Below are 27891 nucleotides of genomic sequence, written 5' to 3' on the forward strand. Positions count from 1 at the left end.
ATGAGGTGGAAGCACTGTGAGGTGCAAGGTGATAGGACTTTATGCAATCTAACGAAACTACTGAACAAACTTCAGAAAGATCACAGAGATGACATCTATCTCTACACCTCTGGGCACTTGAATTCCAATAAGCTCTACAGGCCACCTGAGACAATCCTATATCACTGGCCCAATGCCAATAGACCAAAAGGGGAAAAAATCTTCAAAATAGAAAAGCCATCGGATAAGAAGATTGCAAAGATGAAAGATGCTTTGGCTTATTTTGCCATCAATACAGCTCTGAGTCCAAAAGATGCCCAGACCACACCACTGTTCAGGTATTTGAACCCTCTGGAGCATATTTCCCACACTTCAGAAGAGGACTTCTTTCCAGGGAAGGCTCCAGGAAGAGAGGCTTCTCCAGAACTGCGGAGAAGAGAAGAGCTGAGACTGCCAGAGATGAAGGTTCTCAAGTACAGAACAGTGGAGTCCAGCCGTCAGTGTGTGATGTCTCCCCGACCCAAGGATGAGTACCGGTACATCAGCTCCTACTTAGCTGGCATAACAAAGGCAGACAAGTATAAGAAGTTCCTGTGTTTCCAAAAAGAAGTTCTTGCAAAGCAAGATCTCACGAAGCACGATTTCACTGGGATCAAGGCAGCAATATGCCATGAAAAGAAGTTGGAACAGGTAAGGAGGGTGATTTTGCAGTGCTGTAGGGAAACTGCTGTAGTCCTAGGTGTCTAAATGTTGTGGGTGGAGACCCACATTCAGGCACCTCCTTTACATTTCCAGCTAGAAAATAGTGTACCTACCAGTTCTGACATGATGTAGATGATAACAGGGAGAAGTAAAGGAAGGCTAAGTCTGGAAACAGGTCAGTTGGAGGTGACTTCATAGGCAAAGCATCAGATGCTGCCTGGCAGCTGTGGTACATACAATGTTCATGGATAGCAGACATATCTGACGAAAGGTTTGCCTAACTCACTATGGAAGCATGTGAGGGGAGAGTGAGGTGGGAGTAGACGGTTAGGTAACGTAGGTCACCCATGTCTGTGGAAGGTGGTTAGCATGATGGGAGGAGCTTTGGTGAACTCCCAGGGGCTGTGAGTCATGCACAGTGACCGCAGATGTGATGCAAGGGTGAGAATGCCAGAATGGAAGAAATAGCAGCATACCTGAGAAATAACCAAACCTGATGAGGGTTTTGGCTGAGAGGGCTAATGGAAAGAGGAAGACCCTGGGGACATTGTGGACAAGTACAGGGTGTAATGGAGTGAATAAAAAAAACATAGACCAACGCCTTTGAAAACAGTGCAATCAGACCTTCTTAGCACTGCTCAGAGGGAATGAGATGCACCTTGGTTTGCTGCCTGGCTCTGTCCAGACCCAGTTCTGGAGTGGTGGGAGATGGACCCTCTGATAGAAAGCCCCATGGAAATTCTTATTCCTCTACCGAGAAGCTATTTGGAAAGGAAAATGAAGACATCTTAAAATGGCTGGTTCTCTTTATCCACCAGGAGCTCCAGAAAGTGTGCGTGTGTGACCCTCAGCAGTTCAACAGACTGCACGTCTTCAGAGAAGTCTTTGAAGATATTTGCAATAGTTCTTTGATATTTGGTGATATCTTGAAAGAAGTTAAGGTAATAAAAAATGTTTATTTCCCACATAACCACTGAGAGCCACACATGATGTTTTGCACACGGGATCGCATTTCTCACAGAAATTCTGCCAAGTATCATGGCCTCCATTCTACAGATGACGAAAATCACTTGCAGACTCAAAGTAACGTGCATATAGCCACATAAATCCAAGTGGGCCCATGTGAATAAACAACCAGCTAGCTCACTCCTTAAGCCCATTTTCCCCCCACTAAAGCTTCCCAATTATTTATAGGCTTTTCTAAATTGTACATATGTAACATATAAACTTTTATAATTATGCATAATTATTTCATATACATTCCTATGGAATTATAAGTTTGCTGTGATTTCATGATATCAAAGCTGAGTTGAAATGAGGTTGCTTCCATATCTTTTCTATTGCCTAAGGCCTAAATAAGAGCAGCCACACAGTGGCCTGTTCTCCAGAGAACATCCCCAGACCTAGGGAGTAATCCCTGGCAGGTGAGCAGGACCCACAGAGCATCTGTATGGCAGGAGATCATGTGTTGTATGTGTGTCAAGGTATTTTAGGATGCTATTCTGAGGTGATCAACAGTTAACCCTCAAATGTGCTTCAAAGCTGGTGAGATTTTATACACTTTATTGTATGTATTATTGGTTTTATACTGAAGGAACATTTTATAATTTTTGAAATGATCTAAACCGACATCCTTAACTTCCATATTATTTATCCCTGCAAAGAAACTTACCTTGTGATATAACACATTTTCAGTGGATTTTTTTTTTTTTTTGTACAGGATGAATATGAACTCTACATGGCAATACTTCTGCAGTCCCACCCCCCATCACAGTGTAAGGTAACAGCTGGTCCTCCAGGTGTCTAAATAAAGCCTATTTCTTCATTGCTTCATATTTCATGAGTAGGAGAAAGCATTCTGAATCCAAGGAGCCCCATTTGTGCCTCTACAGCTGAAGGACACCGTGGGTAAAGAATTTACCTCCTGCCCACAGTGAGAGAGAGCGGTGGGGTGGGGGGGGCATACACATTTCCTGTGTTTTGCCAATGTCTCTGGCCACCCACTGTCAGTGATCTCTCTGGCTGATTCCTCTGTAACCCAGTCCTCACCTGACTGTTTTCCTCAGCATTGATCCTCTCTTTTCTCCCTCTCACCCTGGTTATGAGATACATTTGCATACCCTTACACTGATGACCCCTAGCTCTGTATATGTCACTCAGATATTTCCTGGGAGTTCCAGATTATACCTGTTTCCAGCTTCTTGCTGGACGTTGACACTTAGGTGTCCAAAGCAGGCAGATTACAGACCTAAAAATAGGGAGATTATCCAGAATTACCTGGGTGGGCCCAATCTGATCCCATGGGTCCCTCACAGCAGAGAACCTTCTCTGGCTGGGCTCAGAAGGGAGAAGTGGCAGAAGGGGAGTCGGAGAGATTTGGAGGGAGAGGAGGATTCCATGGCCGTTGGGGGCTCTGGGGTGGAGGGTCCATGCACAGACACTAGAGAGAGGCGTCCAGGAGCTGACAGCCAGCAAGAACAGGAGCTCAGTCCTACAACCGCAAGGAAGTGGGTCCTGCCAACCGCCTGAGTGATCCTGGAGGAAATTGTGTCCCAGAGCCTTGAGAAAGGAACGTAGCCAGCCGGCACCCTGATTTCAGCCCAGGGAGACCCTAGCAGGGCCCAGCAGAGCAAACCAGACTCCTGCCCTCCAGAATGGCGATGACAAGTTTGTGTTAAGCCACAAAATTTGTGATGACTGTATAAAACTCAGAAAATACCCCGTAAATATCTCAAAATAGAGTTTCCAACACTGTTTTTAAGCTGTCCTTTATCGAACTTTAGCTATTGTAGGGTGTGCTTGTGATGCTCATCTCTCTGGTGCCTCCCGGTGGCCTGGATTCCACATCTTCCCTGCATTTTCCCCATGAGTCACCTGTGCTCGGCTGAATAGTGTCCTCCAAAACATTATGTCCACTTGGAAGCTGTGAGTGTGACCTTACTGGGAAATAGGGTCTGTGCAAATACAATCAAGTGAGGATGAGGTCGTTGGGCTGACTGGTGTAGTTCTGGTAGTTCTATTTTTTAACTTTTTGAGGAATATCCGTACTGTTTTCCAGAGTGGCTACACCAGTTGGCATTCCCACCAACAGTTTAACAGCATTCCCCTTTCTCCACAACCCCACCAATATCTTGTTTCTTGTGTTGTTGATTTTAGCCCTTCTGATAGGTGTGAGGTGATATCTCATTGTAATTTTGATTTTGCATTTCCCTGATGGTGAGTAGTGTTGAGCATCTTTTCATGTCTGTTGGCCATCTGGATGTCTTCTTTGGAGAAATGTCATTCATTTCTTCTGGCCATTCTTATAAAAGATTTATTTATTTATTAATTTTAGAGAGAGAGAGAGAGTGCACGAGCAGGAGAGGTAGAGAGAGAGAGACTCTGAAGGAGTCTCCACGCTGAGCGTGGAGCCCGATGTGGGCCCCAATCCCATGACCCTGAGATCACGACCTGAGCTGAAACCAAGAGTCAGATGCCTAAGTGACTGCCCCACCCAGGCACTCCCCTTCTGCCCATTTTTAATTGGATTATTTGGCTTTTTTGAGTATTGAGTTGTAAGTTCTTTATATATCTTGGATACTAACCGCTTGTTGGATATGTCATTTGCAAATATCTTCTCCCATTCCGTAGGTTGTCTTTATTTTTGTTGATTATTTCCTTCACTGTACAGAAGCTTTATTTTGATATAGTGCCAATATTTTATTTTTGCTTTTATTTCCCTTGCCTCAGGAAACATCTAGAAAAACGTTGCTAGGGCCGATGTCAGAGACCTTACTGCCTGTGCTCTCTTCTAGGACTTTTATGACTTCAGGTCTCACATTTAGGTCTTTAATCCATTTTGAATTTATTTTTGTATATGGTATAAGAAAGTGGTCCAGTTTCCTTTTTTCCAACGTAGCTGTCCAGTTTTCCCAACACCATTTGTTGAAGAGACTATCCTTTTCCCATTGACTATTCTTTCCTGCTTTGTCAAAGATTAATTGACCATATAATTGTGGGTTTGTTTCTGGGCTTTCTATTTTGTTCCATTGATCTATGTGTCTATTTTTGTGCCAGTACCAGACTGTTTAGATTACTACAGCTCTGTAATATAACTTGAAGTCTGGAATTGTGATACTTCCAGCTTTGCTTTTCTTTTTCAAGATTGACTTGGCAATTTGGATTTTTTGTAGTTCCATATAAATTTTAGGATTTTAAAAATTCTAGTTCTGTGGAAAATGCTATTGGTATTTTGGTAGGGATTGCATTAAATCTGTAGATTGCTTTGGGTAGTATAGACATTTTAACAATATTTTTTCTTCTTTTTTTTTTTTTAAAAGATTTTATTTATTTATTTGACAGAGAGAGACACAGCGAGAGAGGAAACACAAGCAGGGGGAGTGGGAGAGGGAGAAGCAGGCTTCCCGCCGAGCGGGGAGCCCGATGCGGGGCTCGAACCCAGGACCCTGGGATCATGACCTGAGCCGAAGGCAGACGCTTAACAACTGAGCCACCCAGGCGCCCCACAATATTTTTTCTTCTAATCCATGAGCATGGAATGTCTTTCCATTTCTTTGTGTCCTCTTCAATTTCTTTCATCAATATTTTAGTTTTCAGAGTACAGGTGTTTTACCTCTTTGGTTAGGTTTATTCTAGGTATCTTATTATTTTTGGTGCAATTGTAAATGGGATTATCTTCTTAATTTCTTTTTCTGCTGCTTCATTATTAGTATATAGAAATGCAACAGATTTCTGCACATTGATTTTGTATCTTGCAACTTTATTGAATTCCTTTATCTGTTCTAATAGTTTTTTGGTGATCTTTAAGGTTTTCTATATATAGTAGCATGGCATCTACAAATAGTGAGAGTTTTACATCTGCAGTTTGGATGCCTTTTATTTTTTTGTTGTCTCATTGCTGTGGCTAGGAATTCTAGTACTGTTTTGAATAAAAGTGGTGAGAGTGGACATCCTTGTCTTGTTCCTGACATTAGAGGGGAAGCTCTCAGTTTTTCCCCATTGCGTATGATGTTCAGTATATATTTTTTTATATGTGGCCTTTATTATGTTGAGGTATGTTCCCTATAAACCTACCTGAGGGCTTTTATCATGAATGAATGTTATACTTTGTGAAATGCTTTTTCTGCATCTAATGAAATAATCTTATGGTTTTTATCCTTTCTTTTATTGATGTGATGTATCACATTGACTGATTTGCAAATATTGAACCACTCTTGCATGCTGGGAATAAATCCCTCTTGATTGTGGTGAATGATTTTTTAAATGTATTGTTGGATTTGGTTTGTTAGCATTTTGTTGAGGATTTTTTTTTAAAGGTTTTATTTATTTATTTGACAGAGAGAGACATAGTGAGAGAGGGAACACAAGCTGGGGAGTGGGAGAGGGAGAAGCAGGCTTCCCGTGGAGCAGGGAGCCCAATGTGGGGATCGATCCCAGGACCCTGGGATCATGACCTGAGCCAAAGGCAGACGCTTAATGACTGAGCCACCCAGGCGCCCCAAGGATTTTTTTTTTAAAGATTTTATTTATTTACTTGTCAAAGAGAAGGGGAGAGAATGAGTGGTGGTGGGGGAGGAGCAGAGCAAGAAGCAGGCTCCCCGCTGAGCAAGGAGTCCCATGTGGGACTTGATCTCAGGATCCTGGGATCATGACCTGAGCTGAAGGCAGATGCTTAACCAACTGAGTCACCCAGGTGTCCCTGCTGAGTTTTTGTTTTTTTTTTTTAAGATTTTATTTATTTGAGAGAGAGAGAGAGCACAAGCAAGCACGGGCAAGTGAGGGGCAGAGGGAGAAGCAGACTCCCTGCTGAGCAGGGAGCCTGATGCGGGGTTCGATCCTGGGACTCTGGGATCATGACCCAAGCTGAAGCAGACGCTTAACCAACTGAGCCATCCAGGCATCATGTTGAGTATTTTTTTTTAAAGATTTATTTATTTATTTGACAGAGACACAGCGAGAGAGGGAACACAAGCAGGGGGTGTAGAAGAGGGAGAAGCAGGCTTCCCATGGAGCAGGAGCCCGATGCAGGGCTCGATCCCAGGACCCTGGGATCATGACCTGAGCTGAAGGCAGACGCTTAACCGACTGAGCCACCCAGGCGCCCCTCATTTTGGGTATTTTTACATCTATGTTCATCAAAGATACTGGCCTGTAGTTCTTTTTTGTTGTTGTTGTTTGGTGGTGATGTCTTTATCTGCTTTGGGTATCAGGGTAATGCTGGCCTCATACAATGAATTTGGAAGTTTTCCCTCCTCTTCCATGTTTTGGAATAGTTTGAGAAAATAATACTATTCTTTAATATTTTGGTAGAATTCAGCTGTGAAGCCAAACGATCATGAACTTTTGTTTGTTGAGAGTTTTTTGATTACTGATTCAATCTCCTTTTTGGTACTTAGTCTATTCAAATTTTCTATTTCTTCCTGCTTCAGTTTTGGTAGGTTATATGTTTCTAGGAATTTATCCATTTCTTTTAGTTTGTCCAATTTGTTGGCATATAGTTTTTCATAATATTCTCTTATAATTGTTTGTATTTCTGTGATGTTGGTGGTTCTTCCTCCTCTTTCATTTGTAAATTTATTTATTTATTTATTTATTTATTTCAGATTTATTTATTTGTTTTGAGAGAGAGAGGAAGAGCAATAATCTCGAACAGACTCCCCACTGAGCACAGAGCCTGACGTGGGGCTCAATTTTACGCCCCTGAGATCATGACCTGAGCCAAAATCAAGAGTTGGAGGCTTTAAAAAAAAAAAACAAGAAAAAAACGAAGAAGAAAAAGAGGGCGCCTGGGTGACTCAGTCGGTTAAGCGTGTGTGTTTGGCTCAGGTCATAATTCCAGGGTCCTGGGATTGAATCCCACGTCAGGCTCCCTACTCTTCGGGGAGTCTGCTTCTCCCTCTTCCCCTACCCCCCACTTGTTCTCTTAATCGCTCTCTTGCTCTCTCACTCTTTCTCAAATAAATGGGTAAAATCTTAAAAAAAAAAAAGAATTGGAGGCTTAACCAACTGAGCCACCCAGGCATCCTCTGTAATTTTATTTTATTAATTTTTCTTGTGCTGTTTTTCAAAGAACCAGCTCCTGATTTCATTTATTTGTTCTACTTTTTTTTTTTTAAGTTTCTATAGCATTTATTTCTGCTCTAATCTTTATTATTTCCTTCCTTCTACTGGTTTTTGGTTTTGTTTGTTGTTATTTTTTCTAGCTCCTTTAGGTGTAAGGTTAGGTTGTTTATTTGAGATTTCTTTTTGCCTTTTGAGGTAGGCCTGTATTGCTATAAACTTCCCTCTTAGAATAGCTTTTGCTGCATCCCAGAGGTTTTGGATCGTGTGTTTTCATTTTCATTTGTTCCCATGTACTTTTGGATTTCTTCCTTGATTTCTTGGTTAACCTATTCATTGTTTAGTGGCATGTTATTTAACCTCCATGTATTTGTGGTCTTTCCGGATTTTTTCTTGTAGTTGATTTCTAGTTTCATAGCAGTGTGGTCAGAAAAGCTGCATAGTATGACTTTGATCTCTTTGAATTGTTGATACTTGTTTTGTGGCCCAATATGTGATCTATTCTGGAGAATGTTCCATGTACACCTGAGAAGAATGTGTATTCTTATGTTTTAGGATAGAATGTTCTAAATATATCTGTTAAATCCACCTGGACCAATGTGTCATTCAATGCCATTGTTTCCTTGTTGATTGTCTGATTGGATGATCTGTCCATTGATGTAAGTGGGGTGTTAAAGTCCCCTACTGTTATTGTATTGCTATCAATTAGTTCCTTTATGTTTTTTATTAACTGTTTTATGTATTTGCATGCTCCCATGTTGGGTACATAAATATTTAAAATTGTTATATCTCCTTATTGGATTGTCCCCTTTGTTACTATGTATTATCCTTCTTTGTCTCTTGTTCCACTCTTTGTTTTAAAATCTATTTATTCTGATGTAGTATTGCTATTTCAGCTTTATTTTGACACTCATTTGCATGATAAATGTTCCTCCATCCCCTGACTTTCAATCTGCAGGTGTCTTTAGGTCTGAAATGAGTCTCCTATAGGCAGCATATAGATGGGTCTTGTTTTTTATCCATTCTATCATCCTATGTCTTTTGATTGGAGCATTTGGTCCACTTACATTCAAAGTAATTATTGATAGATAGGTATTTATTGCCATTTCGTTACTTATTTTGTCTTTGTTTCTGAAGTTTTTTTCTGATCCTTTCTTCTTTCATGGTTTGTTGGTTTTCTTAGTGATATATTTGGGTTTTGTTATTCTTTGTATATCTATTACTGATTTTCGATTTGTGGTTACCATTAGGTTTGTATATAATATCTACATATAGCAGTCTATATTAAGTTGATGATCGTTTAAGTTTGAACACGTTCTTTAGTCTTCTCCTCCCCACATTTTAGGTATATGGTGTCATAATTCACATCCTTTTATTTTGTGAATTCCTTGACTGACTTTTTACAGAAATATTCATTTTTACTGCTTTTGTGTTTCCTACCTTCATACTATCACTTTTGGTCTTTTCTTTCCACTCAAAGTGTCCCCTTTAATATGTCTTGTAGGGCTGGTTTAGTGGTCATGAACTTCTTTAGTTTTTGTTTGTCTGGGAAACTCTTTATCTCTCCTTCTATTCTGAATAATAGTGTTGCTGGATAGAATATTCTTGGCTACACATTTTCCCCATTCAGCACTTTCTGGCACGAAATTTCTACTGAAAAATCCGCTGATAGCCTTTTGGGGTTCCCCCTATATGTAACTGTCTACTTTTGTCTTGCTGCTTTAAAATTTTTTTCTTTATCACGACATTTTGCCCATTTTAATTACAATATGTTGTGGTATGGATCTGCTTTTTTTTATTTTGTTGGCGTTTCTCTGTACCTACTGGATCTGGATATCTGTTTCCTTCCCCAGATTAGGGAACTTTTCAGTTCCCTATCAGCTATTATTTCTTCAAATAAATTTTCTACCCCAGGGGCGCCTGGTGGCTCAGTTGTTGGGCGTCTGCCTTCTGCTCAGGTCATGATTCCAGGTCCTGGGATCGAGCCCTGCATCGGGCTCCCTGCTCGGCGGGAAGCCTGCTTCTCCCTCTCCCACTCCCATTGCTTGTATTCCCTCTCTCACTGTGTCTCTCTCTGTCAAATAAATAAATAAAATCTTAAAAAAAAATTTTTTTTTCTACCCCATTTTCGCTCTCTTTCTTCTGGGATCCCTACAATATGAATGTTATTATGTTTGATGGAGTCACTGAGTTCCCAAGTGTATTCTTGTTTTGCATAATTCCTTTTACTCTCTTTTGTTCAGCTTGATTACTTTCCCTCACTCTGTCTTCTAGGTCAGTAATTCATTCCTCTGCTTCTTCTAGCCTGCTGCTCATTCCATTGAGTGTGTTTCTCATTTCGTTCATTAAACCCTTTATCTCTGCTATGTTATTCCTTATCTCTGTGTTAAGGGTTTCCCTTATGTCTTCTACTCTTTTCTCAAGTCCAGTGAGTATCTTTATGATCATTACTTTAAATACTCCATCAGGCATGTTACTTTATCTGGTTCACTTAGATCTCTGGCTGTGGCCTTGTCCTGTTCTTTCAATTTGGGACAAATTCATCTGTCTTCTCATTTTGTCTAAGTCGCTGTGCCTGTTTCTGTGTGTTAAGAAGGTCAGCTATGTCTCCTGTTCTTGAGGTTAATGGCCTTATGAAGAAGAGGTCCTGCAGCACCTTGCAGTATAGTGTCCCCTGTTCTGCAGAGCCTGGCACTTCAGAGAGTGTCTCCAATGTGTGCTGCATGCACTCTGCTATTTTGTCCTGGCCACTTTATCCTTCAGGCCAGTTGTCTGCAGAGGCTCTCTTTGCCTGTTGTGGGCAGTGTTTGTTCCCTTGCCTGAATGTGGTGAACTTTAACTAGGTGTGTTCTACTTTTGAAATGAGACCAGTCACCACCACCGCTGGAACCAATGCCCGGAAAAACTCCCAGATTGGGAGATGTGGTGTTGGCAGGGGTTTGGGCCACGCTTCTGGGGTAGGGGACCCACTGTGCTGGGACCGAGGCAGACGTGGTTGGGAGAGTAGGTCCCACTGAAGCATGGGGGGTTGGGGCATGGCTTGGTGTAAGCATGTTAGGTAGACAGTGTCCAAGTGGCACTGGTTCCTGCAGGTGGTCCTGTGCTTGTGCTGAGGGTTGGCAAAGGAAATGGTACCTGCCAGTTCCTTTGTTCCCAAAGGGGTCTCTCTGTGAACCCTTCCTCTCTGGGACATACTCCAAGACGAGCAAATAACTTCCCCACTATGTGCGCCAGGTGCTCTTCAGATTGTTGTTTTCATGCTGTATGTCTGCAGGCTGCTTGCCCTACCTTCTCTCCTGGAGTAGCCCCAATGCCCTCGGGGCTCTCCCTGAGCCAGGCACACTGACCTTTAAATCTCTAGGCTTTAAGCCCCACTAGTTGCAAGAACTCATGAAATTCAGCCCCTCTTGTTTTCTTGTTTTCGTGTTCCCCATGTGGGCTTCCCTCTGTGCTAGTCTGTCTCTCACCCTTCTTTGCGACTGCAGCTCTCTCCGCACCACATTGGCCATCATCCGTTTCTCTCCCAAACCATGTCTCCACACTTCCTACCTTCTTCATTGTGGGCTCTTGTCTGCCTTTAGTTGTGGAGTTTGTTCTGCCAGTCTTCAGGTCGATTTCTGGGGGGTAGTTAGGGATTTGATAGTTAGCTAGTTGTATTTGAGGGACAAAGTGAGCCTGGTGTCCTCCTACTCCATTGCCATCTTCTCCATATCTGATTTACTCCTTAATTCAAACTTGCATGTGTGCAAAGTTTTCCTTGTTTTGAGCTTTTCGTGCTGCAGAAAAATAAGCTTTTGTTTGACAGGAATAAACAAACCTCCAGTTGGGGATCTACCCTATTCCTTAGTTTTTGAGGTTGAGTCCAAAAGGAACATACATGCCTTTATCCCAATCAAATATCAGCATGAAAATTTCCCTGGCCAACAGGGCATCCTATCCTTCTTTCTGTTTCTGGAAATGTGGCAGCCTTTCACCTAATGAAGCAGAGACTCTGTGTCTCCACATTTGAGTTCAGCATTGCTTTATATCCATGTAGAATAATCAAATTAAATAGTTTCTCACCAATTCAGAAATAATTCTTGTGCTCATGATAATATACTTGGAGCACTTTATTCAACATTTCTTTTCCCCACACAAACCCACAGTGAACCCCTGCCACTTTTTAACTTTCTTAAGAAAATAAAACCGTAAAATTTTAAAAACAATATTTTACCCAGATCTTTGCATGACTAGTTATTCCTTCTCCAATATTTTCTCCCCCCTTTCATCCTATTTACCTATTTTACCTAGAATTTCTATTTTGACTCAGGATATCTTGAATACACTGTAATAACAAAAAAGGAAAATGTTCACCCATCCTGTGTCTGTCTTACCCATTATGACCTTGTCCTTCCTAGACTCTGCTGGCTAATGCCAAGGGACTGGAGAAGAGATCAGTGAAGACTGCAGATGTCAACCAGGCCAAGGAGGAGCTGAGGGTGATGGTGATGGCCACCAAAGCAGCCCTGGAGCATAATGACAAGTGAGGGTTAACAGTCTGATTTTATTTATGTTGGGATTATACTATTTTACAATATTTTAAAACCATGTGACAAGCATATATATTTACATTTTTTTCTGCACTAATGGGGGAGGCATGCTGCCTTTACTAATACCCTGCCATTTGGCCTCTTTCATAAGCCATCACATCTGTGACTGGGAAATTCAGCCAAATCTGGTGTTTGTATGGCGGGGGGGGGAGGGTGGTTTGGGATGATTTCTGAAAGCATCTCATCTTCTTTAGTGGTCCCCTGGGGACCTACTGATAGGTGACACTGCTGCAAAGTCAAGACACCTTTCATGAATGATCTTGTTTTTATGTTTTTAACTTAAAAAAAATCTTTTCACTTTTCTGTGTAGTCTTTCAGATGAAATCACAATTGGATAGGGCATATGTTTTATAGAGGATTTAAAGAAGACTGAAGCAAAGCCAACACACCCAAAATATTATCAAGAAAACAAAACAAGAAAAAAAACCCCAAAAAACAAAACCATGTCTTCAGTATAAGTAGAGGACAAAAAGCATTCAAACTTCAAAATACTTGAAATTAGAAAAATACACATCAAATGCCAGTGAATCATTATCAGCTTTCTTTCTTCAAACCTTGGTGAGAGCAAGGGCAGTGGGGGAAGAGAGAAGAATGGAGCTGGTAGAAGGCCTATCATGTTCTAAAACCAGTTCCAGAGAGAGAGAGAGAGAGAGAGAAGGGAGGGAGGGGAAGAGAGAGAAAGGAAGAGTGGGGAAGGGAAAGAGAGAGAGGAGGGAAGGAGAGAGAGAGGGAAGGGGGGAGGTCGTGAGAGGGAGGGAGGGAGAGAGGAGGAGTGGGGGAGAAGGGGAAGGAGATGTGGAAGGGGAGGGAGGGAACAGGGAGCGAGAGAAAGGAAGGAAGGGTGGAAGGGGGACAGGGGAGGGAGGGAGGAAAAGAGAGTAGTTTTCCTAAATAATGCCACAGAGTTTACTGGTCTGTCTATCAGAGCCCTGACTTAGAAGGAAAGGACTTTGAAGTGAGCATGGAAGCAAGGAACCAGTGCTGAAGTGATAATGATATGGTGGGAAGAGCTTTAAAAGAAGCGATCAGCATCTTTTAGAACTGTGCATTGAAGAGAAAAAGAAGCAAGGGAGGGGAGTTTAGAATCCCATAAAAGAAGAAAATTGAAGGGCACATGACCCTTTCACTATTGTTCTTTCCTTCCTCCAAAAAAAAAAAAAGTTATCCAGTAAAAAATCAAAATAAAACACCCTAAAACAACAACAAAAGCATACTTTGCTATTCTGACAAAAATGTGTCCTCTTGAATTAGGAACCTCACACACTACCCAAACTGTTATCCCTACCTACAAAAATGCAGAGGTGCAAATGATCTCTGTCTGCACAAGCAACTATCTCTCTTGATAAAATGAGGACCCAAACAATTTGGCTGATGAAAATCCCTGCCATCCAACAACAACAAAAAGTTGAAGAAAACTGTACCACAGCATTCCAAACTTAAATATTCTCAAAAGAGCATTTCTAGCTATGAAAATGACCTTGAGTTAGAAATGTAAACACTAAGAAAGCACAGCAATCAACAGCAATAAAAAGGAAGATGTGAAGCAAGATTTGACCACTCAGGAAAGATAGTTGAAAAAGTCAAAATTATGTCATAGATCCAGACGAAATTATGACACACCCAAGGAGGGATATTTTGAGTGGACACAATAAGGAGCATTAGGGAAAAACAAAAAACAAGCCAGACAATGAAGATGAGATAACAAAAGAAATAAAAAGACAGAGAAAAACTGGTTGAAGTGGAAGACAGGCAAAGAAGATCCAATTTACATATAATTAAAGTCTCAGAAGAAGAAGAAAAAGCAATGGAATAGAACATAATATTTAAAACTATAACACATTTAACATTTCTGGAAACTAAATGCCCTGACTCTGCATACTGATAAGGCTGTTACCATTATTATTAATTCATTTAATCTCAGTTTCTTAAAATTGGTGGTCATAATACTTCTCTGTTTCTTTTCATCTCTGATAAAATGAGCTAATGTATGTGAAGCTACTTAACCATTAGGCCCCTGTAGACAGGCAGCATTGACTCATTTGTGGCACTGATGTTTTTAACCAAATCATAGGATTCTGTACAAGCCAACACACCCAAACATATTAGACTCCTCCCCATATTCTGTACAAGTCAACACACACCATACATATTAGACTCCTCCCCAACCCCCATGTATTAGAAATAAGACAGTTGATTTAATTTGTTTTTTTTTTAAACCAGGGAGAGGATACAAAGAGATTACAGATGTCTTCATTTCCTTTTAAAATGTCTTGTATTTTATTTTTAGTACAAACATAGTGGGATTTGTGAATTGTGTCTGTGGGAGGAAATCATGAGGCCCAGGGAACATGCAGTGTGCATTCTAGCTGCAGGGACCTGCCTCCACTGCCCCTCATCTGTTGTTCATGCCGGAGTGTAAATGCTGATTTCTTTGTCTCCCTGCTTTGTAGAATTTAAAGTAACAAAATAATGTTCATAACACTACAGGAAATAATTTACTTTATATTAACCAGGTTCTTCAACTAGTGGTTTATGCAATCTTGGTAAGAAAGTATTCTTTTGTTTATTTAATTTGACTGACTTAGGCTTTCGTTTTATATAGAGTTTCAAATTACCTTTTTTGATAGAAACTGAGATGACTTTTTATTTCTCAATTTTAAAGAAAGACTTGTGGCATAAAATAGACAAAAGAAGAAAGGTATGAATGGAGTTCTGATATTTTGCTGTTTTTTACCAAACCTGTAGACTCAGAAGTGAACTAGAGATGGAAAACACATTGCTGCAATCTGCTAAGGAAAAGTCAGGCGAGTAATTGTATGATGATGTTGTTCTTCTGACCTCTGGGTGAAGAATCTTCATGTCCTCGTCTATGATAATCTATGATTTATGGCCTCCTGCTATTATTTGTTTGAAAGGGTTCTTTTTTTCCAGATAGCTTATTAAATTGTATTCATTTATATTTTTTCCATCAAGTTCTTTAGAAATACAGCAAGTTTTCATTTAATCAGAAGTGGTTTAAATGAAATACTTTAAAGGTGTGGGAAACAGTTCATCTCTTTAATAGATCCTGTCAGGGTGGAGATTATTACTCCAGTTTCTGTTGCTTTGGGCACCTTTGGTTTTTTAGTTTCTCTGGAACCAGATACAACATGTATACCACGTCATTCTTCTCTAAGATCTTTGTGGTTTTTAGCAGAATAGTGAATTAAGTCAAGACCTCATGTAGAAAGAATTATGTCAAGTTTTAGCTGTAGCCTCTTGTGGTTTCCAGGGTAACAGCAATGAAGACAGTCTATTCTGGATTCCAGAACCTTTGCATCTCTTTTCCCAGCTTGAAGAAGTCAGCGTTTACAAACAACACGTTTCCCAGGCTCTCTGAGTTTGTGATGTCCTCTGTCTTACAGACACGTTCTCTGTCGGGTTCAGCCTCACTCCCATGGTGTGCAGGTGGTAGAGGGCTGCCAGGGCTGGACCAGTCTCCCTTGCAGGCCACGGGGCTGGTGGTTCACCCAGACTACCAGCTTTGTTATTTCAACTCTGTTAGTCTCAGCTGCCTGCGTGTTAAGTGGGGATAATGATGGTACTTCCCTCTTAGGTGTGCTGTGAGGATTAAATGTAAGAATCCACAGGAAGTAGGAGCAGGGCGCCTGGCCCAGGGGAGTAGGAGCAGGACGCCTGGGCCAGGGGAGTGGCCTTGCCCATTCCTCCTCCTCCTCATGGCTGTTGTGAGGAAGAATACACAGTTTATGGGAATCTGATTACATTTATGAATACTTATGCATTAAATAAATACTAAAATTATTATTATTATTATTTTAAAGATTTTATTTATTTATTTGAGAGAGAGAATGAGAGACAGAGAGCACCAGAAGGAAGAGGGTCAGACGGAGAAGCGGACCCCCTGCTGAGCAGGGAGCCCGATGCGGGACTCGATCCCTGGACTCCAGGATCATGACCTGAGCTGAAGGCAGTCACTTAACCAACTGAGCCACCCAGGCGCCCAATACTAAAATTATTTTAAAATTAGATACACAATTTAGAATATGATTAAGTAACCAAAATAAGTTCCATACTGTTAATGCAATGATTCAGCCAAATGCCATTTTTCCTACAAGTTTGTTAAATACTAACTCATACTGGAATCACTCCCCGCCGCCCCCCGCCCCTCAGCAGCTTTTAGGATATACTCACAGATCTAACCTGTTTTAAGTTCTCAGCAGAACTTGGCCTCAAAGGTTCTTACTGGGGTCTTTTGCTTCCTTCTGCCATTATTTCCTCTCTGTGAGCAACACCTGTGTGATTTACCTGCTGGCCATGTTCCAAGGGTTTCTTGTGGCCTGAGTCCCGGCCTCTTTTTTGTCCTAGGCTAGCCCAGTGCTTGTCTTCTGATCACGTGCCAGGACTTACAGAGAGGTTGGGTCCATCTTTCTCCTGCACCCACATTGCGTATTCTTGGGTTCCTCTTATAGAAAAGTCATGCATGGGACTCAAGCTCACTGTTTCCTTGCTGTATCCTAAGACAGGCCAACCATTTTTTTCCTTTTCTATTTTTTTAATTTGAGTATAATTGACACACAATGTTACATTAATTTCAGGTGTACAACGTGTTGATTTGACACATTTGATGCTTTATGTGATGCTCACCACAAGTGTAGCTACCACCTGTCCCAGTAAATCGCTGTTACAGTATCATTGACCGTATTCCTTATGCTCTGCTCTTTATTCCTGTGACCTACTCATTCTGTAACTGGAGGCCTGAGTCTTCCTCTCGCATTCACTTATTTTGCCCCATCCCTCCACCCCCTTCCCTCTGGCAACCATCACTTTGTTCTCTGTAGTTATAGGTCTGATTCTGCTTTTTGTTTGTTCTTTTTTTTTTTTTAAGATTCCATTTATGAGTGGAATCATATGGTATTTGTCCCACTTTTCTTTTAGATTTAAGGGCTTCATTGCTAACTGCTAACAGGATAAAACATCAGGATTTATAAGATAATAAATAAGAGGACATTACTAATTTCTAGAACTGTAGTAAACATTTCTTAGTAGTTGATTCTAGCTGTTTCTGACACTTTTCCTGTGCTACTGAAGAAATCTGATGGCTTGTGTTCATCCTCTATTCTTTTCCTAAAGCTTTCTCGTTCAGGAGCCTCTCCTCCAAATGTATGTCTTTACTGTGGGATTTCCACCTTTTGGTACCTCAATCTTTCTCTCTCTCTCTTTTTTAAAGATTTTATTTATTTATTTATTTATTTGAGAGAGAGAGAGTGTTAGCATGAGTGGGAGGAGAGGGAGAAGGAGAAGCAGACTCCCCACTGAGCAGGGAGCCCGATATGGGGCTCAATCCTAGGACCCTGGGATCATGACCTGAGCCAAAGGCAGACACTTAACTGACTGAGCCATCCAGGTGCCCCTCAGTCTTCCTTTAGGTAGAAAAGGGGTAACAACAGTGGGGTCATTGGAGTGTCCTTATACTCCTTTTGGCTTCTGTGCCCCCAGTTAATTGTTGTAGGTTAAAACCTTCAGCTTAGGTTAAGGTGGGGATCAGACTTCAGATCATAGTTCCTGTTTGTGCAGAAGCTTAACTCTGGCTTCTGCCTCCTTGGCTAGTTCACTGTGTATCTACTTAGCTAGTTCCCCCAAATTTCAAAACTCATCTTCAAAGTTTTCCCTTCTTCCAAATTTGGCAAGTTTGAATGATGGCAATTGTTTCTGTGTTGTTTACTATGGACGGGTAAGTATTATCACTCTTTTGAGTTGCTTTCTTTCCTATCAAAAAGGATTAGTTTTTCTTTCTCAAAAAATTACCACTGTAGTCAGAACCTACCTGTGCTGTTTGATGATCAAGTTCCTTCAGCAGTGAGTTACTCTCAATATCTCCGTCTCCTTTCTGAATCCTTAAATAATGATGTTTGTTGGAGCCCAGCATGTCTTTGGTTCAGTGCACACATATTTAATTCCAAATCTCTTTCCTGCTCAAATGTCTTTTTTAGGCTTGAGATCCCTATATCCAATTGCCTACTGGATAAGACCACTTGAGTATCCCATAGGTGCCTCAGCTCAACACGCCCAAAATTAAACTCTCTGTTTCAATGAATGGCATCACCAAACACATGGAAGTCAAGTCAGAAAGCCTGCAGAAGAAATCATTCCCTCTCCGCCCTATCAATCACTTTAACACAGCTTGTAGTTAGTGGCCCAGGTGGGATTCGAACCCAGCTGTCTTACCTCTCTGCTGCATTGAACTCCCTTCCTTCCTACTGCATCTGTTCCTAGCTGTAGCAAAGCTGAAACCTAGGGATTATTTTGATACCTACCTGTCCTCTCCATCCAGATCCAGTCAGTTACCAAGCCCTCCTTGTTTCCATTCCCTAAATCATTTTTGTATCTCTTCACTTCTTTTTATGCCACAGGTACTATCTTGATCTGATCTTGTTTGAATGAGTGTAGTAGCTTTCTGACTGGTCATCCTGTTCCGGCTTCGCCCTTTCTCATCCACTTTTGGTACTGCAGACAGAGTGACCATTGTGTGTGTTGATCCCAGCTTAAAAGCCTTCAACAGCATTGACTGATTTCCTAACATATGTTATAAGACCTTTTCAGTTCTCCCCCCTGCTTCCTTTCTAGTATTCATTGATGTCACTCCCTGGCCCTCAATGTTCCCACCCTACCATATAACTTTCTTTTTACCAAAATGTGCCAAGTTCTGCTCTTCTGCCCCTTCTTTACCCCCTTTCTCTTGTCTAACTCCTTTTCATCCTTTGGGTCTCAAGTTCATCACACTTCTCTTGCAAAGTCATCCTTGCACCTTCCCCACACTATGTTAGGTGCTCAAATTGGGCACTCGGTAAATTAGGGGAAGAATATTCCAATTCTTGGATCAGATAATTTTTATTGATGTGCTTGGAGCTTGAGTTACATTATATTTTATAGCTATATATAACATACATAATACAGTTAGTAATGCATAATACTATTAATAAGAGATGACATATTTAACAGTAATACTTTGCTTTTAAAAATATTTGCAGAATTATCTAAGAAAGATGTAATGAATGAAGATCACCTTACTCTTATTGAGAAGGTTGAAAAGAAGAGGTGTGAAATACTTAATAAATGGGATGAAATTCAAGCTCTTGAAAGAGAAATTAAAACAACTTTGATTCATACTGGAATTTTGCATATCACTGAAAATAGGATTAAAAGCATAGAGGTATGTAATTTATTTATTTGAATGTTTACATTGTTCTTTTGCTTGAAGATGTTGGCAAACACATGAAGCAATTTCATTTTGCAAATGGGTAAACAATAATGGAAAAATTGGTCCAAATATATTTTCATTATAAAACATTTGTGGCAAATGGTTAGAATAATTAAGAGATCTAGCTAAAACAACAAAAATAAAGGTGATAAAAATCCTGTAGAGTTCTGTTAAGGTTCAAATTGGATCTCTTTCAGGTCAGTTGATGTCTCTTACAGTTTAACAATTTTGTATAGAAAATGCTTGTCATAAAAGTAATGACAGCCAACGTTTAGTATCCAATATGTACTAATTAGCTTGAACTGAAGCTCAGAGGATTTAAGTAACCTGACCTATATGACATAGTTTACAGGATTCAAGCTTAATTCTTTTGGGGCTCCAAAGACCTTATTATTTTCATTGTGTCACATTGAAACTCCATAGTTAGATTTTCAGTGAGTTGTACAATTATGTTAGAAGATAGAAATTAGTTACTACCATTGAAAGGAGAGTTTGCTACATTAAAAGTAGTCTTTAACAATTATTACTAACCAATTTTTTGATGAACAGTATAATATAGATTGTAATCCATGTTTTGAAATGTTATGCTGCCCTACTTTTTATATATTGTAACATAATTTTTTATTTGTGTAGAATCTGACTCAGTGTTACCATTTAGTTACAGAGTTTGTAAGTGATGTGTGATTATTCTTTTTCTCATGGTTATATAGTTACATGTATTTTCCCAGCACTATCTTTTTTAAATCTTTTTTTTTTTTTAAAGCAGAAGTATACAGTGTACAGGAAGGTGGTGGAGGTATAAGCTTGTTTTGACTTCTCTCTCTCTTTTAAAATATTATGTAAGATTTCCTTCTGTGTTTTTTGTTTACAGTCTGTTCTTATTTATTAACTTAAAATTTTAAGATTTTATTTATTTATTTGAAAGAGAGCACGAGAGAGAGAGAGTGAGAGTGTACAAGCAGGGGTGAGTGGCAGAGGGAGAGGGAGAAGCAGACTCCATGCTGAGCAGGGGGCCTGACGTGGGGCTCCATCCCATGACTGTGATATCATGACCTGAACCAAAATCAAGAGACGGACACTTAATTGACTGAGCCACCTAGGTGCCCCCCAAATTTGTATTTTATATTGTATCCAGCCACCTTAACAAATTCTGTTATCAATTATGAAAATTGAGGAACTGCTCTAGAATTTCCCTAAAATTCTCTAGGCTTTTCTTTTTTTTTTTTAAATTTTATTATGTTATGTTAGTCACCATACAATACATCATTAGTTTTTGATGTGGTGATCCACAATTCATTGTTTTCATTTAATACCCAGTGCTCCATGCAGTACGTGCCCTCCTTAATACCCATCACTGGGCTACCCATCCTCCTACTCCCCTCCCCTCTAAAAACCTCAGTTTGTTTCTCAGAGTACATAGTCTTTCATGGTTCATCTCTCCCTCTGATTTCCCCCCCCTTCATTTTTCCCTTCCTTCTCCTAATGTCCTCCATGCTATTCCTTATGTTCCACAAATAAGTGAAACCATATGCTAATTGACTTTCTCTGCTTGACTTATTTCACTTAGCATAATCTCCTCCAGTCCCATCCATGTTGATGTAAAAGTTGGGTATTCATCCTTTCTGATGGCTGAGTAATATCCCATTGTATATATGGACCACATCTTTATCCATTCATCTGTTGAAGGGCATCTCAGCTCTTTCCACAGTTTGGCTACTGCGGACATTGCTGCTATGAACACTGGGGTGCATATGGCCCTTCTTTTCACTACATCTGTGTCTTTGGGGTAAATACCCAGTAGTGCAATTGCTGGGTCATAAGGTAGCTCTATTTTTAAATTTTTGAGGAACCTCCACACTGTTTTCCAAAGTGGCTGTACCAACTTGCATTCCCACCAACAGTGTAAGAGGGTTCCCCTTTCTCCACAACCTCTCCAACATTTGTTGTTTCTTTCCCTGTCCATTTTTGCCATTCTAACTGGTGTAAGGTGGTATCTCAGTGTGGTTTTGATTTGGATTTCCCTGATGGCTAATGACGATGAACATTTTTTCATGTGTCTATTAGCCATTTGTATGTCTTCTTCAGAGAAGTGTCTGTTCATCTCTTCTGCCCACTTTTTGACTTGATTATTTGTTTTTTGGGTGTTGAGTTTGAGAAGTTCTTTATAAATTTTGGATACCAGCCCTTTATCTGTAGTGTCATTTGCAAATATCTTCTCCCATTCTGTGGGTTGCCTCTTTGTTTTGTTGACTGTTTCCTTTGCTATGCAGAACCTTTTTATCTTGATGAAGTCCCAAGTTATTTTTGCTTTTGTTTCGCTAGCCTTTGGAGATGTATCTTGAAAGAAGTTGCTGTGGCCGATGTCAAAGAGATTACTGCTTATGTTCTCCTCTAGGATTTTGATGGATTCCTGTCTCACTTTGAGGTCTCTCATCCATTTTGAGTTTATCTTTGTGTATGGTATTAGAGAATGGTCGAGTTTCATTCTTCTGCATGTGGCTGTCCAGTTTTCCCAGCACCATTTATTGAAGAGACTTTTTTCCATTGCATATTTTTTCCTGCTTTGTCAAAGATTATTTGACCATAGAGTTGAGGGTCCATATCTGGGTTCTCTATTCTGTTCCATTGGTCTGTATGTCTGTTTTTGTGCCAGTACCGTGCTGTCTTGGTGATCACAGGTTTGTAATACAGCTTGAAATCAGGCAACGTGATGCCCCCAACTTTGTTTTTCTTTTTCAACATTTCCTTGGCTTGATTCAGGGTCTTTTCTGATTCCATACAAACTTTAGGATTGTTTGTTCCAGCACTTTGAAAACGTCATTGGAATTTTGATCGGGATGGCATTGAAGATATAGATTGCTCTGGGTAGCATAGACATTTTAACAATGTTTATTCTTCCAATCCATGAGCACGGAATGTTTTTCCATCTTTTTGTGTCTTCTTCAGTTTCTTTCATGAGTGTTCTATAGTTCCTAGAGTATAGATCCTTTATCTCTTTGGTTAGGTTTATTCTGAGGTATCTTATGGTTTTTGGTGCTATTGTAAATGGAATTGTTTCTCTAATTTCTCTTTCTACAGTTGCATTGTTAGTGTTTAAGAAAGCAACTGAATTCTGTGTATTGATTTTGTATCCTGCCACATTACTGAATTGCTGTATGAGTTCTAGTAATTTGGGGGTGGAGTCTTTTGGGTTTTCCACATAAAGTATCATGTCATCTGTGAAAAGAGAGAGTTTGACTTCTTCTTTGCCGATTTGAATACTTTTTATTTCTTTTTGTTGTCTGATTGCTGTTGCTAGGACTTCTAGTACTATGCTGAACAATAGTGGCGAGAGTGGGCATCCTTGACGTGTTCCTGGTCTTAAGGAAAAGGCTCTCAGCTTTTCCCCATTGAGGATGATATTCGCTGTGGGTTTTCATAGATGGATTTTATGAGCTTGAGGAATGTTCCCTCTATCCCTATACTCTGAAGAGTTTTAATCAGGAAAGGATATTGTATTTTGTCAAATGCTTTTTCTGCATCAATTGAGAGGACCATATGGTTCTTCTCTCTCTTACTAATGTGTTCTATCACATTGATTGATTTGTGAATGTTGAAGCACCCTTGCATCCCAGGGATAAATTCCACTTGGTCGTGGTGGATGATCCTTTTAATGTATTGTTGGATCCTATTAGCTAGGATTTTGTTGAGGATTTTGGAATCCATATTCATTAGGGATATCGGTCTGAAATTCTCCTTTTTGATGGGGTCTTTGCCTGGTTTGGGGATTAAGGTAATGCTGGCCTCATAGAATGAGTCTGGAAGCTTTCCTTCTGTTTCTATTTTTTGAAACAACTTCAGGAGAATAGATATTATTTCTTCTTTGAATGTTTGGTAGAATTCCCCAGGGAATCCATCAGGCCTTGGACTCTTGTTTTGGGGGAGGTTTTTGATCACTGGTTCAATCTCGTTTCTGGTTATTGGCCTATTCAGGTTGTCAATTTCTTTCTGTTTTAGTCTTGGGAGTTTATAGGTTTCCAGGAAGGCCTCCATTTCATCCAGATTGCTCAGTTTATTGGCATATAGTTGTTGATAATAGTTTCTAATAATTGTTTCTGTTTCCTTGGTGTTAGTCAGGATCTCTCCCCTTTCATTCATAATTTTATTAATTTGGGTCCTTTCTCTTTTCTTTTGGATAAGTCTGGCCAGTGGTTTATTGATCTTATTAATTCTTTCAAAGAACCAGCTTCCAGTTTCATTGATCTGATCTACTGTGTTTCTGGTTTCTAATTCATTGATCTCTGCTCTAATCTTATTATTTCTCTTCTAATGTGTAGCTTAGGCATCGTTTGTTGCTTTTTCTCTAGTTCTTTAAGGTATAGAGTTAGTTGGTGAATTCGGGATTTTTCTGTTTTTTTGAGTGAGGCTTGGATGGCTATGTATTTCCCCCTTAGGACCACCTTTGCAGTATTCCATAGGTTTTGGACTGATGTGTTTTCATTCTCATTGGTTTCCATGAGTTGTTTAAGTTCTTCTTTGATTTCCTGGTTGACCCAAACATTCTTGAGCAGAGTGGTCTTTAGCTTCCAAGTGTTTGAATTTCTTCCAAATTTTTTCTTTTTTTCTTTTCTTTTTTTTTTTTTAAGATTTTATTTATTTATTTGAGACAGAGAGAATGAGAAAGAGAGCACATGAGAGGGGGGAGGGTCCGAGGGAGAAGCAGACTCCCTGCCGAGCAGGGAGCCCGATGCGGGACTCGATCCCGGGACTCCAGGATCATGACCCGAGCCGAAGGCAGTCTCTTAACCAACTGAGCCACCCAGGCGCCCTTTCCAAATTTTTTCTTGTGATTGAGTTCAGTTTTAAAGCATTATGGCCTGAGAATATGCAGGAAATAATCTCAATCTTTTGGTATTGGTTGAGACCTGATTTGTGACCCAGTATGTGGTCTATTCTGGAGAAAGTTCCATGTGCGCTTGAGAAGAATGAATATTCTGTTGTTTTAGGGTGGAATGTTCTGTATGTATATGAGGTCCATCTGGCCAGTGTGTCATTCAAAGCTCTTGTTTCTTTGTTGATTTTCTGCTTAGATGATGTGTCTATTGCTGAGAGTGGAGTATTGAGGTCTCCTACAATTAACTTATTGTTATCAATATGCCTCTTTATTTTGGTTAACAGTTGGCTTATGTAGATGGCTGCTCCCATGTTGGGGGCATAGATATTTACAATTGTTAGATCTTCTTGTTGGATAGACCCTGTAAGAATGATATAGTGTCCTTCTGTGTCTCTAACTACAGTCTTTAGTTTAAAATCTAATTTGTCTGATATAAGAATTGCTACCCCAGCTTTCTTTTGAGGTCCGTTGGCATGGAAGATGGATCTCCATCCCTTCACTTTCAGTCTGGATGTATCTTTAGGTTCAAAATGAGTCTTTTGTAGACGGCATATGGATGGATCCTGTCTTTTTATCCAATCTGCAACCCTGTGCCATTTTATGGGAGCATTTAGGCCATTCACGTTGAGAGTGATTTTTGAAAGATATGAATTTATTGTCATCATGTTGCCTGTGAAGACCTTGTTTTTATAGATTGTCCCTGTAAATTTCTGTTGTATATCACTCTTGGGGTCTTTCTCCTTTTATAGAACCCCCCTTAATATTTCTTGCAGGGCCGGCTTAGTGGTCACATATTCTTTCATATTCTGCTGGTCTTGGAAGCTCTGCATCTCTCCATCCATTCTAAATGACAGCCTTGCTGGATAAAGTATTCTTGGCTGCGTGTTCTTCTCATTTAGTACCCTGAATATGTCTTGCCAGGCCTTTCTGGCTTGCCAGGTCTCTGTGGATAGGTCTGACGTTATTCTGATGTTCCTTCCTCTGTACGTAAGGAATCTCTTCCCCCTAACTGCCCTTAAGATGGTTTCCTTGGCTCTAAGATTTGCAAGTTTTACTATTACATGCCGGGGCGTTGGCCTGTTTTCCTTGATCTCAGGAGGGGTCCTCTCTGCCTCTAGGACTCGAATGTTTGTTTCATTCCCCAGATTAGGGAAGTTCTCAGCTACGATTTGCTCAAATACATCTTCTAGCCCTCTCTCTCTCTCCACTCCCTCCGGGATTCCAATTATTCTGACATTGGAACGCCTCATGGTGTCACTTATTTCTCTGATTCTATTTTCATGGATTCTGAGTTGTTTTTCCCTGGCCTCCTCTTTTCCCTTTTTATCTATTATACTGTGTTCCAGATCACTTATTCTCTCTTCTGTCTCAGTTACCCTAGCTGTTAGATTATCTAGATTGGATTGGTTCTCATTGATAGCATTTTTAAGTTCTGCCAATTCCCCTTTTATTTCTGCCCTTAGAGACTCTATGTTGCCATTAATTGATTTCTCCATTCTAGCCATTGTCTTCACAATTGCTAGCCTGAATGCCATCTCTGGCATCTTGGTTATATCTGCATCCATTTGTAAATCTGCAGCATAAGTCATAATCTCTGAGTCTTTCCTATTTTGGGAGTTCCTCCTCCTAGTCATTCTGTTGAGGGATGGTTGAGGGAATGTATAGAGTCCAAATTATTGACCACAGCCCAAGCAAGGTGCACCTGTTTTATAGGGACCTTAGGGTTGCTGGCCTCTTGTTTTCCTAGCCTATCTTCTGGGGGAGGGGCCTGCTGCGCCGTTACTCAGGCAATCCTGTTTGGGCAGAGTTGCCCTGCCCCCTGCGGCGGGGGATGGGCTCAGTGAAAATCGGCTTTGGGGGCTTTTGTTCTCTGGTGGCTTTCCCTGGCGGCTCTCCATGTCTCTTCTGAGAGTCAGAGTAGAAGAGACCATTTTCAACCCTCTGCCTCAGAGCAGAGATTGCAGTCTGTTCTTCAGTGAGCTCTCCAGTCCACACTATTCTCCGTTTCTGTCTGTGCTGCTATGAACTGCAGCGTCCTGGGTTGTGCGCCCCTCCGCAGCGCTCCCAGTCCTCGCCTCCAGGTCAGGGCTCGCCTCTGCCCTTTGTGCTTCTAAAACCACCAGCCACCCCCAGTTCACACACATGGCCCCACTCCGGGTTTCCATCCAGGGGGCTGCCCTAAAGTCCTTTCCCCATCGCTACCAGTCTGCGAGTCTGTGCCCAGTCCCTAGTGTGGGAGGCTGTCGCTCACTGGCGGTGTAGGATCCCGACAGCTCAGCTCCCTCCCCCTTCCATTTATCCTCTGATATCTGCCCATGGAATCACGGCTCCCCACTTTGTACCTCAAAATAAACCACATGAGATATTCTGTTTGTAGAGATCCAGATCTTTCTTCTTACATCTCAGGCTGATTTCATGGGTGTTCAGAGTGGTCTGGTAGATATCCAGCTCAATTCCAGGGACTGGTTGGAATAGGGACCCCTACTCCTCCACCATTTTTTCTGCCCTCTCTCTAGGTTTTTCTAATATCAACCCTTATCTCCTCTAGTTTTTGACCTAGAAGGCTAGGATCTTTCTATCTTTACCACATGTCCTTCAAGTCATGCTGTGTTTATTCGTGTTTTGAAATGGTGTGCTATTGGGTACTTTTGAAATCAGAATAGCATCATTTACATAATTCTTTTTGTTCCATAAATGGGGAAAAGCATTTAACAAATATTCTTAACCAAGTATCTTACTTTAAAAACCATTTCTTCTTCAGACTGAAGCTATAAAATTGGAAACAGCAAATAGAATTTTAAAGAAGAAAATGCATGTAAGTTTTTGTGAATCAATGTTTTTCAATAGAAATATTTCCTTTAGTGATGTGTGCTTCTTGTACCATGTCCTAAGTAAAATAAGAATATATGCATTATCTTTCTAAATGATAACTTTCTGTAATGCTGAGAATATCTCACTATGCAGACATTAGCTTAAAACTGGACAGGTGTAAGCTAATGTATTAATGAAAAAAATAAACATCCTTTTTTAAAGTCGAATATGCCAAGCAGAATTGACCATTTCTGTAACCCTTGCACATGTAACAATGAGTTGTAATGAGTTTATTTGGTAACAAGAGATATAATGAACTGGTTCCTCTAATGACTTTCAGGATACCCTTCCAAAATACATACTAACAATTTGCTGCTTAACAGATTGTAATTCTGTTTCAATTAGATATGTATATGCCTCTGTATTATATACAGTATACATTAGTATGTTATACCTGATTCTAGAAGTAGTATTCCATTTAGACTCAATCTTATTATCATATAAGATCAGTATCATGCCATTATACATGACCAAAGGATTTTGATTCTTGGTAGGTTATTGAAAACCAGGTGAAGCAGACCATGGAGAAGAATAATATGAGTGAGGAAGAGCAGCAGTAA

At 40.4% G+C, this 27891-nt stretch overlaps 1 protein-coding gene across 1 annotated transcript; it reads left to right on the top strand.

Moving 5' to 3' along the window:
• On the top strand, window positions 1-27891 carry C8H6orf118 (chromosome 8 C6orf118 homolog). The gene is made up of 8 exons (XM_021693210.1): window positions 1-669; window positions 1500-1622; window positions 2402-2461; window positions 12138-12262; window positions 15075-15133; window positions 19358-19539; window positions 27222-27275; window positions 27826-27891. Exons 1-8 carry the CDS (start codon window positions 1-3, stop codon window positions 27889-27891), a joined length of 1338 nt encoding a protein of 445 aa, XP_021548885.1.

This window comes from Neomonachus schauinslandi, chromosome 8 (genome assembly GCF_002201575.2).
Source record: "Neomonachus schauinslandi chromosome 8, ASM220157v2, whole genome shotgun sequence".
NCBI classification, from domain to species: domain Eukaryota; kingdom Metazoa; phylum Chordata; class Mammalia; order Carnivora; family Phocidae; genus Neomonachus; species Neomonachus schauinslandi.

Coding starts and splice junctions, on each gene's coding strand:
- C8H6orf118 (XM_021693210.1), top strand. CDS start 1: ATGAGGTGGAAGCACTGTGAGGTGCAAGGTGATAGGACTTTATGCAAT. Junction 1,623..2,401: donor ATATCTTGAAAGAAGTTAAG/GTAATAAAAAAT, acceptor TTTTTTGTACAG/GATGAATATGAACTCTACAT. Junction 12,263..15,074: donor GCCCTGGAGCATAATGACAA/GTGAGGGTTAAC, acceptor CCAAACCTGTAG/ACTCAGAAGTGAACTAGAGA.